This window comes from Panthera leo, chromosome D1 (assembly GCF_018350215.1).
Source record: "Panthera leo isolate Ple1 chromosome D1, P.leo_Ple1_pat1.1, whole genome shotgun sequence".
NCBI lineage: Eukaryota > Metazoa > Chordata > Mammalia > Carnivora > Felidae > Panthera > Panthera leo.
The window spans coordinates 60,391,819-60,409,773 of record NC_056688.1 but is presented as its reverse complement, the minus strand read 5'-3'; the positions used below and the strand labels follow the sequence as shown (position 1 = coordinate 60,409,773).

The 17,955-nt window shown below is 39.9% G+C and overlaps 2 protein-coding genes across 2 annotated transcripts; both read left to right on the top strand.

Annotated features, from left to right (window-relative positions):
* The first annotated feature begins 188 nt into the window (after positions 1 to 188).
* Positions 189 to 17,747, top strand: LOC122200208 (olfactory receptor 51E2). The gene is made up of 2 exons (XM_042905691.1): positions 189 to 273; positions 16,727 to 17,747. The coding sequence occupies exon 2, from the start codon at positions 16,785 to 16,787 to the stop codon at positions 17,745 to 17,747; it is 963 nt and encodes a 320-aa protein (XP_042761625.1). The 5' UTR covers positions 189 to 273; positions 16,727 to 16,784.
* LOC122200209 (olfactory receptor 51F2-like) lies at positions 7,377 to 8,321 on the top strand. The gene is given in 1 exon segment (XM_042905692.1): positions 7,377 to 8,321. A coding segment is annotated over 1 exon segment (945 nt).
* Positions 17,748 to 17,955: the final 208 nt, after the last annotated feature.

The window sequence follows — 17,955 nt, the reverse complement described above, 5'->3', positions numbered from 1 at the left end:
AATTACATCAGCCTAAAAAGCACATAGTCACAATAAGTAATTGCATAATGGAACAGACAAAGACTGTATAAGGCAAAAGAAGTCTTCTGGGAACCACCACACCCTGGAGACACAGTGAGTGACACCACTGCCAGGAAGAGACCTCTCAGCTCTGGGCCTGTCTCTATCCAGGCTGGAACAAGTCTTCTCATAAACTTGGTCCTCCCCTGGAATCTAAAGCCTCCTCAGCTTTCTGAGCCTAAAAGAGACCAGCAAAACTGCTGTAGAAACTCTGTAAGTAAAACCATTTTGTTCGATGAAAACGTTTGACTGTAGGCAAGCTGAACTTTCTTATCCACAGGAAGAATTTCCTCACAATGTGCAGAATTAGATTAGATAGTGAGATGGTGGGCTGATATGGACAGTAGAATTTATAGAATTATTTACTCTCAGGAAACCTGCAAAGAAGGGGCATTTTGTTCTGCCCAGCGTACGTTGGATAGCCTGTGGTTTGTTAAGCAAATGGCTCTATTAGAGTGCTTATATGTTTATCATGGTTAGTGGTTTGGTGCTTGAGAAAAACAAAGAGGTTGTCAGGAGTTGGAAAGTCATTTCTAAGCCCAATTATTCCTACTAAAAATTTTTTAAAAGTACTAATTTTGAACACCTACTGCATGCCAAGCACAGTATTAGGCACTGTATACAGTCTACCTTCTAGATGGAGAAACTGGATCAAAGAAAGTTTATACTACTTGTACACAAAACAATAGTTTTCGGGAGCAGGAGTGTTGAAGTTTTTTTTTAATTGGGTTTAAAACCCCAAGTCTGACATTCATTAGCTGTGTGTGATTCTGAATATGTTTCATAACCCCTCTGATACTCAGTTATCAGGAAAAGGGAATCAAAGTGAATTTAATAATACTTGCCAAATGATGTTGTAGTAAGAATTGAAAGAATGTTTCTCAAGTGCTTAGCTCTGCAACATTCACAAAATAAGTTCTAAGAAATGGTAGCTGCTGTTATGAGTAATTTTTTTTATTATTATTGTTATAAAGGGTCTTAAAAGTAGTTATGTTTAAGCAAGGATCTGAACCGAGATCAGTCACATGCTACAGTGATGCCATGAGCAATGGCTTGGACAATATTGATAATGCTATATGGTCTGTTTCAGCAGCTAAAGATATAGCCACAAGCTATAGCTCACAACAGTACAACGAAATAAGAGCATCACTGTGATCTGAGAGGGCAGGAAAATTAAGAGACTATAGCTTATATCTCACATGTGAAAAGGAAGGTTGTACATGGATTGGAAAGGATGGATTAAACAGATTCCAGGGTGATGGCAGCATGAAGAGTTGTTTGGGGGAATTTTGGTACCTCTTCCTAATAATATCTATTAGTCCCCCTTTATTCTTTGATATGAACAGATAAGTTTTCCAGTTAAGAAAAGCACAATGAAATGCAACTTCAAGTACCCACTACAAACCACATTGCTATTACTTAGCCTTCAAACATAAACCTCCTCATTCTCCAGTTTTTGACATTTTAGAAGTAAAATCAATAAATATTTTAAAAACATTTGCACATAGGGGATGAGAGGGAGAAGATTGTGTGTGTGTGTGTGTGTGTATGAAGGCAGTAACTCTGATTAGATTATTTGTTCGAGTTTGATGTCATTTACTGATAAATGAGGCAGAAGAGAGAGCACCATGTTTGGAATGGGGAAAGGAATGAGTTCTGTTTGGCTCATATTGAGGTGGAAGTGTCTGAGAGATAATGGGTGGGGTATGCCTCAAGGGTAGATAAAGTAGTTTATTCACCTTTTATTCACTGGCACTTAGCAGAGAGCTTTGACTTGTTCTCCAAACTGCTGCCTGTTAGTTTTCCCAAAACGCCTATTTGATCATCTCACTCTAGTTCCATGATTCATTACTGCCTTCGAATTTCAGCCCAGACATTTTACCATGGCTTCAAAGATCCTGTTAACTTTTGAACTATAGAACTCAGGAAAAGCTATAATTAGATTTCAGATTTACGCATCATCTGGATATAAGTGCTATTTATAGCCTTGGGAAAAACTAAGATATTCCAAAGAGAAAATACTGGACAGCAAGAAAAGAACAGGGGTTTCTTGAAAGAAAAAGACTCCTAAAGAACAACTGAAAAGACAAAGAACAAAACCACTGTTTGATAAACAGATTTTTAAAAAACCTACAGAATTACTATCATTGAAGCTAATGAAGGAGCATTTCAAAGAAAAGTTGCCAAAAACTGTGAAAATTTGAGATGAGGGAGAGGAAAACAAATCTGAAAATAAACATTTGGACCTGATATTTAGAAAGTCATTGGTGGAAACCAATTTGACAATAAATTTCATATATTAAAAAAAAAATAGAAAGTCATTGGTGACATAAGTTGGAGAATTTCCTGAGTCACTGGAGAAAGAACCCAGATTGTCACTGAAGGTGAAGGAAAAATAAAGCCAGGCAGATGGTCCTTCAAAGAACATTTTTGTCATTGCAAAAGGTAAGGCAGTAACTTGAGGGAGAAACAAGGTTTGTGTTTTATTTCACTTACTAGCAAAGCACAGTGGCCAACTGTGAAAGATGGTCAATATATCTTAGTTGAATTGAATGTGTTGAAAATATCTATATAAACGTGTGGGAAGTTTTCATTAATGGTTTGGGGTATAAGTTGAGTATTGAAGTGAAGCTGCATAAAAGGAGCCACTGGTACTATTGAAGATACTAAAGAAGGAAAGGAATTTTCTCGGAGTTAAGGGAGAAGAAATGAAGAATGATTTGTTTACTTATTCATAAAATATTTGGAAATGCCTAGCTCTTGATGTTCTGCAACTAAAACCAAAGTTCCTTCTCCTATCTGTGGAATGCAAGATATTCATGTCCTGGCCCTGTGAATTTCTCTAGCTTGTCTCCCATGTCACCTGGATCATTTTTAAGTCTCCAGAATTTTAATTTTCTTGTAGTTGTCCAACAAACTTTCTGTGCTATTATTTCATTCAGTTTCTGTTCATGTTGTTATGTATGTCAAGAACACCCTTTTCCTCATTTTCATCCTTATAAACTTACATTCATCCATCAAAACTTCACACAATTATAATTCATCTTCTTGGTTAAGAGTTCTTGGAATAAATTCCTCTTGACACACACAGACACATTCATGTATACGCACACTCAGAATCTGTCACTCCACACTATTCTGTCTTATCACTTAGAAATACCTTATCCTGTGTGGAGAAACAGGAACCCTCTTGCACTGTTGGTGGGAATGCAAATTGGTGCAGCCGCTCTGGAAAGCAGTGTGGAGGTTCCTCAGAAAATTAAAAATAGACCTACCCTATGACCCAGCAATAGCACTGCTAGGAATTTATCCAAGGGATACAGGAGTACTGATGCATAGGGGCACCTGTACCCCAATGTTTATAGCAGCACTCTCAACAATAGCCAAATTATGGAAAGAGCCTAAATGTCCATCAACTGATGAATGGATAAAGAAATTGTGGTTTATATACACAATGGAATACTACGTGGCAATGAGAAAAAATGAAATATGGCCTTTTGTAGCAACATGGATGGAACTGGAGAGTGTGATGCTAAGTGAAATAAGCCATACAGAGAAAGACAGATACCATATGGTTTCACTCTTATGTGGATCCTGAGAAACATAACAGAAACCCATGGGGGAGGGGAAGGAAAAAAAAAAAAAAAAAAAGAGGTTAGAGTGGGAGAGAGCCAAAGCATAAGAGACTGTTAAAAACTGAGAACAAACTGAGGGTTGATGGGGGGTGGGAGGGAGGGCAGGGTGGGAGGAAGGGCAGGGTGGGTGATGGGTATTGAGGAGGGCACCTTTTGGGATGAGCACTGGGTGTTGTATGGAAACCAATTTGACAGTAAATTTCATATATTAAAAAATAAAAAAAAAATAAAAAATAAAATTAAAAAAAAAATAAAAAAAAAATAAATAAACGTTAAAAAAATTAAAAAAAAAAAAAGAAATACCTTATCCTGTCTACTCTACAGCTAGTGGTATTTCTTTGACTCCTCCTATTATGCAGTGTGCCTACTACAGTGCCTGGCATGTAGTACGTGTTCAAAACTGGTAAGTTTTCATTTTCACAGGAGTCACTGGGCTCTTATTAAAGATAAAGTTTTCAGCCTTAAGAAGATGAGATGTTGACAACCTCTCTGGTTTTCTCAGGCACTAAACCACTGTTATTTTTCTTGTTTCATATCCTTAGTGCTAAAACAATACCCAGTGAGCTCCCAGTTTGATACTATAATGAACTAAGTGTTGATGATGGTTGATCAAGAGCTTAAATAGAGTTGTTGGCTATGAAAAGGAATAAGGAATCTTCTGTGTCTACACCCAGCATGGATGAGGAGAGGGTACAGGAAGACCAGCTGTAGAGCAATGGAAAGGAAGGGATTTGAGGGAGTTCTCTTCCCTCTGCCAGACTCAGCTCAGATTAGTTCAGCCTATACTTTATGTTCTTATTCTGATCTCTCAACAAGAAAGGGAAGGGGAAAAACTGACAAGAAGAACAAAAATGTTCAATGAATAAATTGTTTGAATTAATAAAATAATGTAAAGTGAGCCATGGAGAAATAATGAAGAAAGAGAAATTATTCAGATAGCAATTTTTAAAAATGAACTCTTGGAGTGCCTGGGTGGCTCAGTCAGTTGAGTGTCCGACTTCAGCTCAGGTCATGATCTCACAGTTAGTTCGAGCCCCACACTGGGCTCTGTGCTGACAGCTCAGAGCCTGGAGCCTGCTTTGGATTCTGTGTCTCCCTCTTTCTCTGCCCCTCCCCCATTCATGCTCTGTCTTTCTCCCTCTCTCAAAAATAAATAAACATTTTAAAATTAAAAAAAAAGATCTCTTATAAAATTTCCTGGAACTCAATAACAAAAGTTACAACTCAAACATTGCATGTCATAGTAATAATCTTTGTAAAAGTCTTCATAATAGCCAGACTTGAGTGACACATATGGAGGTGTTCTGCACCTCCATAACCCTCTTTGTTATTCACCACTATACACTAGATGGTGAAGTTATTTATCAACAGTGCTATTATTTCTCCCTCACTTGATTTTAAATTCTTTAAGAGAGGTTTTGTTGGTTTCTAACACCACACTATGCATAAAGTAGGTGCTCAGTTAATGTCCCTGAGAGTGTAAGTCATGAGCAAAGGAAGAGATATTATAGATTCATTCTGGCTCAACACTTCCACATATACCATTCTAAAAGCTTTGATTGAACACTTCCTTTCTACTTACAGAAAGCATAGCAATCTTTCAATCACTTATTTTCCTGAGAAGCCTTCTCCAGATACCCCAAACCTTTTATACACAATTGAACTGTTCCCTTTTTCATAATTACCCTAGCTCCCATGGACCCCAGGAAGTTGCTAATGTCAAAAACTGAGACCTGCGTTCTGGAAATTAATAGTAAATACACAGGTCAAGGACTTGTGGAAAATGAGATAATAATAATAATAATAATAATTTAAAATAAAATGATCACAAGTACTATTCATTTAACAAGTAGATTTTTAGATTGCCATTCTGATCAATACATATTTTTTAAAAGCTAAATAGAGTTACTAAGAATGTTTTTCAGAAATCAATGTATTTACGAAAAGTGCTAATAGAATTTGTTAAACCACAAATTTGGTAAACTTGTTAACTTTCAAAATTTCACAATTAACTGAAATGCATGCCAGGTGAACAAATCTGTATCCATTTCACTTCTGTGTAATGTTGGTTGTATTATGACACTCAATAAACAGTCATTGGAAGCAGTGTCAAAAAGAAAATGTTCCCTTTTTTTTTTCATTATTTTTTTTTTAATTTTTTTTTTAACGTTTATTTATTTTTGGGACAGAGAGAGACAGAGCATGAACGGGGGAGGGACAGAGAGAGGGAGACACAGAATCGGAAGCAGGCTCCAGGCTCTGAGCCATCAGCCCAGAGCCCAACGGCGGGGCTCGAACTCACGAACCGTGAGATCGTGACCTGAGCCGAAGTCGGACGCTCAACCGACTGAGCCACCCAGGCGCCCCAAAATGTCCCCTTTCTTAATGAATATTCCCTTTCTGTCAACTTTTATTTCTATTAAGAGGTTGTATAATACATTTCTGACAGTGATTTCATTGGTTCCCTGAGGATATTCTCACGACTCTAAACTGTAGTCTAAAGTTATAGTTCACTTTTTGGGTCAATTCATGTAACTTAGCATTTCTTTTTCCTCTAATTTTTCATTGATCTCAATTTTTAAAAGTTCCCAATTTTTAAAACTAAGATTTCTTTAGGGAATCCTTGAGGCACTTTATCTGGGTGAACTTGAGTGGTTGGGAAACACTTAGGTTCCCCTGACAACCAGTTACCTTACTGATTGAACCCTCTCCAGTCATAGCCCTAATGTCTGTTTTCCCAAGACCCCCTCTTCCAACTCATACATGCCCATCTGACTAGCCTGCAATTCTGTACTCAATGAAAAAAGAAATGCAATGTTCACAGTAAAGTTGTATCTTTTCTTCCAAAGCAAAATAGTAAAATTCTATTAAATATCTCCTGAGAAGTACGTCTTAACAGAATGTAAAACAGCTAGTCTTCAGGCAGATTGAAGACAGAAATATATTTGAATAAGGCAGCATGCTATACCATATGGGGGGCAGAGGCCTCTGTCTCTATGGTGGTAGATCTGTGTTCTAACTCCATTACCCAAATGAAACACCAGATGTTATACTGCAAAAGTCAATTTAAAGATTAGATACCATAGATATCTGCACATGACTGCACCCAGTGCCTAAGCCATTTATTATTATTTCATATGTGTTGCTTTGTATCATAACCATCTCTTTCTCAATATTTTCTGGCTTCCCAAATTGTAAGCTTATCTGTTTCCTATACTTAAGGCTGATGTACTATCGTTGTTCCAACAGTCCCAGTCTATTTTTCTCTGATGCCAACTACACAGAAAAACTAAACTGCTACCTCTTTATCACATTTGGAAGTCCAGAAAGGATGAAATATTATTGACCTATGTTTAGTAGGGTGTCTTCACTTAGTCTAGTCATCTCTGGCTAGACAAGTGAGGGAAAGGGTCACATAGTATAAACATAACTACCAACAAAGGGTTCCAGGACATAAAAATGATGGTCTGGGACACATACAAGAATGATACCTACTACAGAAGTTGAAATCTTACAATTCCTTTATTAATTTAAGTGAGTAATTCACTTTTACATAGTATATAAATATTCATCTTTGGTTTGTTTTTGATTGATAACATTATTTATAATTAGATTAATACAAAAAATATAGTTGTTGTTGTTTCAGAGTTTCATCTTGGAACTCTGTATTTTTAATCCAGCATGTCAAACTTCCAGAATATCACATCTACGTCCATCACTTTCCTGCTAACTGGTGTTCCTGGGCTGGAAGTCTTCCACACCTGGATCTCCATTCCTTTCTGCTTTCTCTACATAACCGCCCTCTCAGGAAATAGCCTGATTCTCTTTGCCATTGTCACTCAGCCCAGCCTCCACGAACCCATGTATTATTTCTTCTCCATGCTGTCCACCACTGACCTCGGCCTGTCCATATCTACCCTGGTCACCATGTTGGGTATATTCTGGTTTGATGCCAGGGAGATCAGCTTTAATGCCTTCTTGTCACAGATGTTCTCTATTAAACTCTTCACTGTCATGGAATCTTCAGTGTTGTTGGCCATGACCTTTGATCGTTTTGTGGCCATCTCTAATCCACTCAGGTATGCCACCATTTTAACTGATTCCAGAATAGCTCAAAGTGGAGTGGCAACTGTCATCAGGGGGACACTAATGCTAACACCAATGGTAGCTCTTCTTAAAAGACTGTCCTTCTGCCACAGCCATGTGCTCCACCACTCCTACTGCTTCCACCCTGATGTGATGAAGCTCTCGTGCACAGACACTAGGATCAACAATGCAGTTGGGTTGACTACCATGATCTCTACTGTTGGTGTTGACTCAATCCTCATCCTCCTTTCTTACATTTTGATTATTAAGACTGTCCTCAGCATTGCATCCCCAGAAGAGAGGAAGAAAGCCTTCAGCACATGTATTTCCCATATTGGGACTGCTGCTATTTTCTATTTTCCATTGATCAGTCTGTCCTTTGTTCACAGATTTGGGAAATGAGCCCCAGCCTATGTTCATACAATGATTGCTAACACCTACCTCCTGATCCCTCCTGTAATGAACTCCTTCATCTATAGTGTGAAGACCAAACAGATACACAGAGCTATGATAAAAATTCTCCATTCCAAAGATACATAGAATCATAGAATTCTAGTGGTCTACGTTATGAATTTAAAAACAAAACTTGTGATCATGAAACAAAAATTTAAAATTAAATCTGGAATATATGTAAAACATCAGCTACCTTGACCCTTTATTTTACAGATGAGGAGACAGAGACTTGAAGATAGAAAGGATGAATAGTGTAAAGTCCTAAGTCTAGAATTTCTCCTACCCACCACTGTTTGTTCTAAACTGTTTATCCTGCCAACAGACTATATCTTCTTACTTGGTCCTCTTTATAGCAGTTAGAATGACACATTATGAGAAAGCCACTCCTTTATGAGAAATAGGTAGTATTTTCTTAACTGTAATAATAATTTTTACTAACAGGGGCACCTGGGTGACTCAGTCAGTTAAGCGATTGACTCTTGCTTTCAGCTCAGGTCATGATCTTGCAATTACTGAGTTCAAGCCCCACATCAGGCTCTGTACTGACAGTGCACAGCCTGCTTGTGACTCTCCCTCTCTCTCTCTCTCTCTCTCTCTCTCTCTGCCCCTCCCCCACTCTCTCTCTCTCTAATAAACTTAAAAAAATAATTTTTACGAACATTATTTCTTTTGACTAGTCATGGTTCTTAGTGTTTTTTTACATTTATTAACACATCTAAAACAACATTATAAGGTAGTTATTTCTTTGATCAATGAAAAAACTGAGGCACAAAAATGTTAAGTTACTTGCTTAAACATCTCATAAACAACAGAGCATACTTCACATGCATGCAAACTGACTCCAGGGTCCCCAACACTCCTAACTTCAACTATATTTTTACCTATAATAATATAATACATATATAATTATATATACACATACATGTGATTATATTATATATATATTATATATATATAATTATATATATATATGAGTCCATGTAATTTGTATTTGTATATATATATTATATATATATATTACATATATATATATATATATATATATATATATATATATGAGTCCATGTAATTTGTATTTGGGTGACATAAAGAAGCAAAACAAATAAACAGACAAATAACAAACAAAAAACCCCACAACTCTATCCTCTAGAAATTTTCAACCACATTATGGAGAAAAACCCCAAAATAGAATTTTCAAACCTGAAAAGTACAAATGTATTTCTACCCGATTGTTCTTTCCCAACTAAACATATTCCAGAATTTCTCTTTGCTTTCCACCAACTTTCTGCTCCAGCAGAAACTGAAAAATGACTAAGAACTGCAAATGAATTTCACTTTGTATCATTTACTTGGAAATGTTCAATTTGTGGCCATATGCTTAATATAAAGGCTTAATCCAACAAGTTAATTATTTTTTCCAACCTGGGTATGTCCATTAATTCTCAAATATTTACAGCACGTTTCAATGACACATTGATATCATTCGGTAAAGTTGGCCCCTTAAGGTGGTATCAGTTCCAGCAAGGAAGGAGTAGTCCGTCATATCTACAGGAAGTTTATTAGGTGACAACAGTACTATAATAAAAAGGATGGTGTGAAAATTCTCAGTATGTTTGACAATAACATTTTCAGTCTCAATTATTGTTGGTCTTCACTTCCCTGATCTTTGTATGCTGGAAAGTTCCAGGATTTTGTTCTCAGACCTGATTTTCTCTGTTATATTCCCATTTTTGGTTATCTCATCTAGCATCATGGCTTTAAATACCATCGACATGCTGGCAAATCCCAAACTAATATTTATAGTCCAGACTCATATGCTATATATCAGTACTCCTACTAAAATGTTTAACAGTCATCTCAGATTATCATGCCCAAAACCATATCCTAATATTCACATAACCACATCTTCCCTGAGAAATTCTATTTTTCATGTTGCTGATATAGAACTCTTGGAGCTATTTCTGACACCTGTCTTTCCCACTCCACATCCAAACTATCAGCAAATGCTGATGACTCTTTCTTTCAGATATTCCACATATGGATACCTGGAATCTAGCTTCTTTAAACCATCTCTGATGCTACCACCATGTTCCAAGCCAACATTATCCTGGACCTGAAATATAATAGTCTCCTGGTAGATCTTTCTTCAGCACTTTTGATTTTTTGAAAAAATGTTTATTTATTTACTTTTGAGAGAGACAGCAGAGGAGGGGCAGAGAGAGAGGGAGACAAAGAATCCCAAGCAGGCTCCACACTGTCAGCACAGAGCCTGACTTAGGGTTTGAATTTACAGTGAGATCATGACCTGAGCCAAAATCAAGAGTCAGATGCCTAACCAACTGTGCCACCGGGCACCCCACCACTTTTGCTTTACTATCTATTTTCCCCATGGTAGTTAGAGTGATTTTTTTCCATTTTTTTAATGTTTTTATTTATTTTTGAGACAGAAACAGACAGAGCATGAGCAGGGGAGGAGCAGAGAGAAGGAGACACAGAATCTGAAGCAGGCTCCAGGCTCTGAGCTATCAGCACAGAGCCCAACGCAGGGCTCGAACTCACAGACTGTGAGATCATGACCTGAGCTGAAGTCAGGTGCCCAACCGATTGAGCCACCCAGGTGCCCCTAGAGTGATTTTTTTTTAATTTTAGAGAGAGAGAATGCATAAGCAGGGGAGGGGGACAGAGAGAGAGAGAGAGAGAGAGAGAGAGAGAGAGAGAGAAAGAACCCCAAGCAGGCTCCACACTCAGTGTGGGGCCCAGCACAGGGCTCAATCTCACAACCCTGGGATCATGACCTGAGCCAAAATCCAGAGTCAGGCACTCAACTGACTGAGCTACCCAGGCACCCCTAGAGTGATTATTTTAATGCATAAAAAAGATCATACCACTTCCTCTGTTCAACATATCCCAGTGTCTTATCCAGGGAAAATTCACAGTCATTATAATATCTCATGAGGATCTATATGATTTAACTCCCCTGTACCATCCCAATTTCATCTCCTACTACTCTCCCCTTTATTCATTCTACTATACCTGCACTAGCCTCCAAATATTTCCTTAAACCCACCAACCATACTTCAACATCGAACTTCTCACTTTCTGTCCTCCCTACTTGGAATGTTCTTCCCCAAACACCCTCATGGCTTACTGCCTCAACTCATGCAGGTCTCTGCCTAAGTTACCTTACTACAGGGCCCTTGACATTAAAAATAACAACAACAACAACACTCACGCAATTCCTGTCTACATTCACTCTCTTCATTACCTATTTTGTTTTTAATCCCTGGTATTCCTCTCCCCCACCAAAATAGTTATTTATTCTCTAGTTTCCCTATTACAAGGTAAGGTCTTTGAGAATAAGAACTTTGTTTCATTCATTCTGTCTTCCAGACTCCAAACTAGGGTCTGCCACATAATAAAATAATAACAACCCTGGATGACCTGGCTCTATTTAGGTCTCAAGCCTCATCACCTGCCCTCTGTTCAGGGCTGCAGGCACAACAAACCACTTGCATTTCTTAGCTGTGATTGCTCTGGGTCACTTACAACCCTTTGCACAAGCTGTTACCTCCCTCTGTAGCACCCTCACTATCTCCCTTCTCCTGACTTAGAATAGAAGTGACTTAATCTCAAAGGCATTTCCTGACTTCTCAAGTCCATCTGGTGTCCTTTCCAGGTGCTTCTGCAGAACTTTGTGCCTCTTTCTCAGGACATCCCTTTTCAGACCCTACTGTAACTACTTCCTCACCATAGATTCTGTGCCCACTTCCTATGACCAGGGACTATGACTCATTCATTCACTGTTGGAAAGAAGTGAAAAAGTTCAGATGATGTACATTTACAGACTTGATATTTATTTGTTTGTGGGGGAAGAGGAAGGGAAACATAGAGAAGAATGATGAGGTACACAGAGTCCTAAAAATCAGAATGAGAAGGAACGTCAGTCTAAAAAACCAGATAGCCAAGATGATCATAGTACTTCTACAGTATTTCTCCCCTACCTCATCACTCCCTACATACACACTAACCTATGGACAGTCCCACTATCCAACAATCCTGGAAACTTGGAAGCTTTTATCACTAGGAAGTGGGTAATTCGGACAATTTGGGAATAGGTGGTTTGAAGAGCAAATGTCACCTCTGACCAAGGTAGACAAGCTCATAATGAATTAGAAAAGTTCCTGAAAGCTGAGGTGAGTAGTATACACATAGCTGCTATTGTAGCTACCTGAATTCATACTATAAGTAAAAATACTTAACTGTCCTATAAAAAGTCCTATAAAGTCCTATATGATCCAATTCCCTATTATCTGATCCTATCTCCCTATTGCTCTCCTCTTTGTTCTCTCTGCTCAGACACACTGGCCTCCTTGTTATTCTAAACTCCCAGATACACTTCTCTCTCAGCTTTGTAGCGTCTGTTCTTCTTCCTCAGATAGCCTTCCTCAGAGATCTCCATGGATATATTTCTCACTCTCTCCAGGCTTCTCCTCAAATGTCTCCATTTTGTGAGATATTCCCCCAACAACTTCATTTAAAATTTCAACTTTCATTTCTGGTGGTCTAGTGGTCCAGGAGCTCAGTGCCTTTTTGTGCATCCCTTCACCCTCTTTCTGAAGAAACTGTTCTCAAACAGTTTTTTCAACTTTCAGGGGCACCTGGGTGGCTCAGTTGGTTAAGCATCGGACTTCTGCTCAGGTCATGATCTTGTGGTCCATGAGTTCGAGCCCCACATCGAGCTCTGGGCTGACAGCTCAGAGCCTGAAGCCTGCTTCAGATCTGTGTCTCCCTCTCTCTCTCTGCCCCTCCCGTGCTCATGCTCTGTCTCTCTTTGTCCCTCAAAAATAAATAAATGTTAAATTTTTTTTTAAATTTCAACTTTCCACCCTAATATTTACCTATTCTCTTCTTCACTTTTTTTTTTCTCTTTAGGTAGTTATAAGAAGAAACTATTTAGTTTCACATAATAACCATGTACCATGTGTCCCTCTTACCAGGATGTATAATTCATGAGGGTGGACTTTTAAAAAAGAATTTTGTATATCTTATTACATTGTAGACCCCTGATAAATATTCATTAAATGTGAATGAATAAAGAATCAGCATACCTAGTTCTCCAACCAGTATTATCACGAATAACTCTGCAACCAAGGCAAAGAGCCTTTATCTCATCCATGCCTTATGTGTGCACCTAACACAGGTGCAATAGAGTGGCTTCCCTACTTCAAGGTCTATTTCATCAACTGAAAGAAAAGCTGGGAATGAAAATCTGAAGAAGTACACGCCCTTATTTTGACTTATGGAAATTACTGGTTTTGTGTACCCATCTTGGCTTTTAAAGAGGATGTGAACTCCTAGAGCCCAGGGACATAACTATAGATCCATATTGCCTGTCATGTCTAGAAAGTGGCTAATGAGGAAACGCTCTAACCTCTGTTGTTAACTGGGGAAATTTGAGTTATTTGGAAGAGTGCAGATAGATTGTCTAAAGTCCTATATGTGTAAGTGTGGGAGTGACGGAAGAGTCAGTGCCCTCTTGTGATCACCTCCCCTCATACACACACCTAAAACAGTGGGATGGAACTGGAGAGTGTTATGCTAAGTGAAATAAGTCATACAGAGAAAGACAGGTACCATATGTTTTCACTCTTATGTAGATCCTGAGATCCTGTGACACCCACATGGACATGGAGATACTGTCCCCTGCCTGCCAAGCCCCAGGGGCCTCAGTTCATACTCCCACAGTCTGTCCCCTTGGGCCTCCTAGGCAGTGCTATAAATAGGCCTGTGAAAGGGAGAGCCAGCTCCAGCTGCGCTCTCTCTCAGTAGGACTGCATGGTTTTCAAGTGAGTGCACTCTCGCCTGGGGTCAGGAAGCCAAAATTCCTGCCATCCTAAGAGACCTTGAGGACACCATAATGGTCTCATGGAAGGAGGGGAAAGCCCCTTTGTCCAACCCACATCTTCATGGGCCGAGAAGAAATGTCCCAGAGCACTGGCTGACAGTCCAGAAAGGCAAGTAAAAGTGAATGCAACAGCCACATTCAGACCCAAAGAGAAGCTGAAATTGGTCCTAGACAGAGGTCACTTTAGGCAGAAGGCCAGACAACATGGGAGAGAGACATGAGGTCTTCTGGGATAGGTAACTGGGGAGACAAGATAATGGTTCAAAGTCTTAGACTGTTACCTGCAAAGCAGAAAAGATGCCCTGCGGAAAGAGGAGTCAGGAAACGATCCAACTCTGTGGCCAACAGAGACCCTTATATCTGTGGGTACTCACATAGTAACATGTGCAAGAGGCTTTGGGAAAGGGGAAATACATTACTGTGTTCCCCCTACTCCCCCTCCATGACTTTTCCTTCATTTGGGGCCCCATTTCTCTTGGAAACCAAGGTCCAATGAGCTGGCCTCCCTCCAGGGAAGTTTCCTTAGCATTACCCATACTTTTCAGCCTGACTTGTTTCGATTTCTGAATCTCCCACCCCAAGCTACCTATGATAGATACATAGATGACTGGATGGATACAAGACATAAGCTATCTTTCATCTCATTGAAGGATGCAATTATCTGTCTATGAAAAGGTCTTTTCATTCAGAAGCTTGGGGCTAAGTTTAGGATTTCATATTTGCCAAGGAGAGTAGCTATTATGTCTTTGCATAAGATCTGAGGATAGGGAGAAGAGAAAATAGTGGTCAGAGGTATGAATTTGTGATCTTTGACTTGAGAATTTTGTGACCTTTGACTTGAATTTGTTCTCCCTTGCTTATCCACAATGAGGATAATCCAAGTCACATCTTTTAGTTCCCATTTTATCACACGATATTTTAAGACTGCTGGTCTCCAAACCCTCCCCCTTAAAGCCAAATAAAAGAGAGACTCCCAGTTGCAGTAAGGACTCAGATTAGGAGTGAAGAAGAATCCTGAGAAGATGAACAGGTTTACCTAACTATCACTGATGAAGACACCTGCAGAGTTTCCCAAGATTCAGAGGCCCTACCTCTTGAAGCCAAGCCTTTGGCTTTTTAGAAACAATTAGCTCTAAAAACCAGGGCACCTAGGGAGCCTAGCAGGGGAAACTGTTTGATGAGGTCAAAGCCCAGGTGTGTGGGTGGGAGGGCAGGGGCAGAGCCAGTGGGAGTCAGGACAGGGCTTCCAAAAGCAAAAAGCTTCCCCTAATATGAATGACTTGTTGGCAGAGGTTCCAAAAAAGACAAAGCTCCAGGAGTGTTAGGACTCAACCTAAGATCTCCTTGGGGTAAGGAATATGGCCTTGGAGGCAGCTGTCTTATGTGGAGAAACACATCAGCCAGGAATAGAGAGAAGAGCCTTCACAAGGGACAATGCCAGGCAGCTAGGATCTGTTGGAGGCTACATACCCTGATCTGCTGGAAGCCAGGACCTTCATCCCCAGATAAGTCAGTGGAGGGAACTACTCCCAAAGGAGTTTCCTTATTTTCCTCAATAGATTGACTTGTGGGCCTCTTTTCCTTAGTGGTTTTTTTTTTTTTTTTTTCATTTTTAGAAAATTCCTGTTTTTGTGTTTCTTTCTTCCCTTGCTGGCCTTAGACCTAGGGACCTAAAATCCTGGAAGTCTGAAGGAAAAAAAAAAAAACCCCAAAACCTATCCCCATTGTCTTGGTATACCCATTAATCCCTTCTCTAATTCCTACTTAATGTTTAAAAACAAAAGGATCATTTCTCTTCCCCTCCCATGCATTAAATGCACACTTTATGCTAACACTTATCCCAAAATTCTAATAATTTTGTTACTTGTCTATCTTCCACCATAGACAAGGCATCTGAAGGGCAAAAGATGTGTCTTTTATCTCTGTGTCATGAGCATCTAGAAAATTGCCTTGTACATAGTAGATCATATAAGTAGATGCTTATAAAATGAATGAACAATTGAAGGAAAGGAAGGGAAGGACAACACACCTGTAAAGGGGTTCCCAATAGGGTATCTGTTAACACTTATCTGAAAAAAGGACCACCCAGTATCCAGACAATGAAGGTGTGGGCCAGGAGTCTGAAGGAATTTGGAAAGGATACATTTTGGGATAAGCATTGTTCTCCCCAGGTTCCCTTTAAAAAATGTAAACGGACCTTGGGAATAGTAACTGATAAATGAATTTTTTTATGTTTATTTTTGAGAGAGAAAGCACGAATAGGACAGGGACAGAGAGAAAGGGAAACAGAGGATCAAAAGCGGACTCTCCACTGACAACAGTGAGCCTGATGTGGGATTCGAAATCGCCAACTGTGAGATCATGACCTGAGCCAAAGTCAAACGCTCAACCAACTGAGCCACCTCAGGCTCCCTGATAAATGAATTTTAACTACCATTTTCCCTTTGGAAGAGGACTTTAGAGCTTATGAAAGAGTGTAAATGGCTTGGAAGAGTGGGAGGAGACAGTAGGAGAGGGAGAGCTGAGAAACATTCAGTTTCCAGGATTCCAGGGCTGGCCTCTCTGATTGTGCTCCATGTCCTTGCAGGCTAGCTGGCTGCCAGTGTGACCTCACCCTCTCCAGTGCCCCCTACTCGGTGCCAGCTATGAGTTCCTGCAACTTCACACATGCCACCTTTGTACTCATTGGTATCCCCGGATTAGAAGAAGCCCATTTCTGGATCGGCTTCCCCCTGCTTTCAATGTATGCCGTAGCAGTGTTTGGAAACTGCATCGTGGTGTTCATCGTAAGGACGGAGCGCAGCCTGCATGCTCCCATGTACCTCTTTCTCTGCATGTTGGCAGCCATTGACCTGGCATTGTCCACATCCACCATGCCCAAGATCCTTGCCCTCTTCTGGTTTGATTCCCGGGAGATTACCTATGATGCCTGCATTGCCCAGATGTTTTTTATTCATGCCCTCTCAGCTATTGAGTCCACCATCCTGCTGGCCATGGCCTTTGACCGTTATATAGCCATCTGTCACCCACTACGCCACGCAGCAGTACTCAACAATACAGTAACAGCCCAGATTGGCATGGTGGCCGTGGTCCGTGGATCCCTCTTCTTTATCCCACTGCCTCTGCTCATCAAGCGGCTGGCCTTCTGCCACTCCAATGTGCTCTCACACTCCTATTGCGTGCACCAGGATATGATGAAGTTGGCCTATGCAGACACATTGCCCAATGAGGTCTATGGTCTTACTGCCATTCTGCTGGTTATGGGTGTGGATGTCCTCTTCATCTCCTTGTCCTATTTTCTGATTATACGAACAGTTCTACAACTGCCTTCCAAGTCAGAGCGGGCCAAGGCTTTTGGAACCTGTATGTCACACATCGGTGTGGTTTTAGCCTTCTATGTTCCTCTCATTGGACTCTCAGTGGTTCACCGTTTTGGAAAGAGCCTTGACCCCATCGTGCATGTTCTTATGGGTGATGTCTATCTATTTCTGCCTCCTGTGATCAACCCCATCATCTATGGTGCCAAGACCAAAAAGATCAGAACTCGGATGCTAGCTATGTTCAAGATCAGCTGTGACAAGGACCCTCAGGCTGTGGGAAGCAGGTGATCTTTACCACTTTCCCTTATCCTTAGTGGCTTGACATAATGATTTCATAATACTAGCTTATTTCTAGTTGCCTATTTAATTATTTTTCTTGCTGTGGCCTCCAAATGCTACCTCTGCTTGGGATGAAAGTTTGGAGGCTACCATGATTTCCTTTCATAGGAAATTAGTTTTTATTAATGAAAATTCACAATTTTGGAATATAAATTCT

Coding starts and splice junctions, on each gene's coding strand:
- LOC122200208 (XM_042905691.1), top strand. CDS start 16,785: ATGAGTTCCTGCAACTTCACACATGCCACCTTTGTACTCATTGGTATC.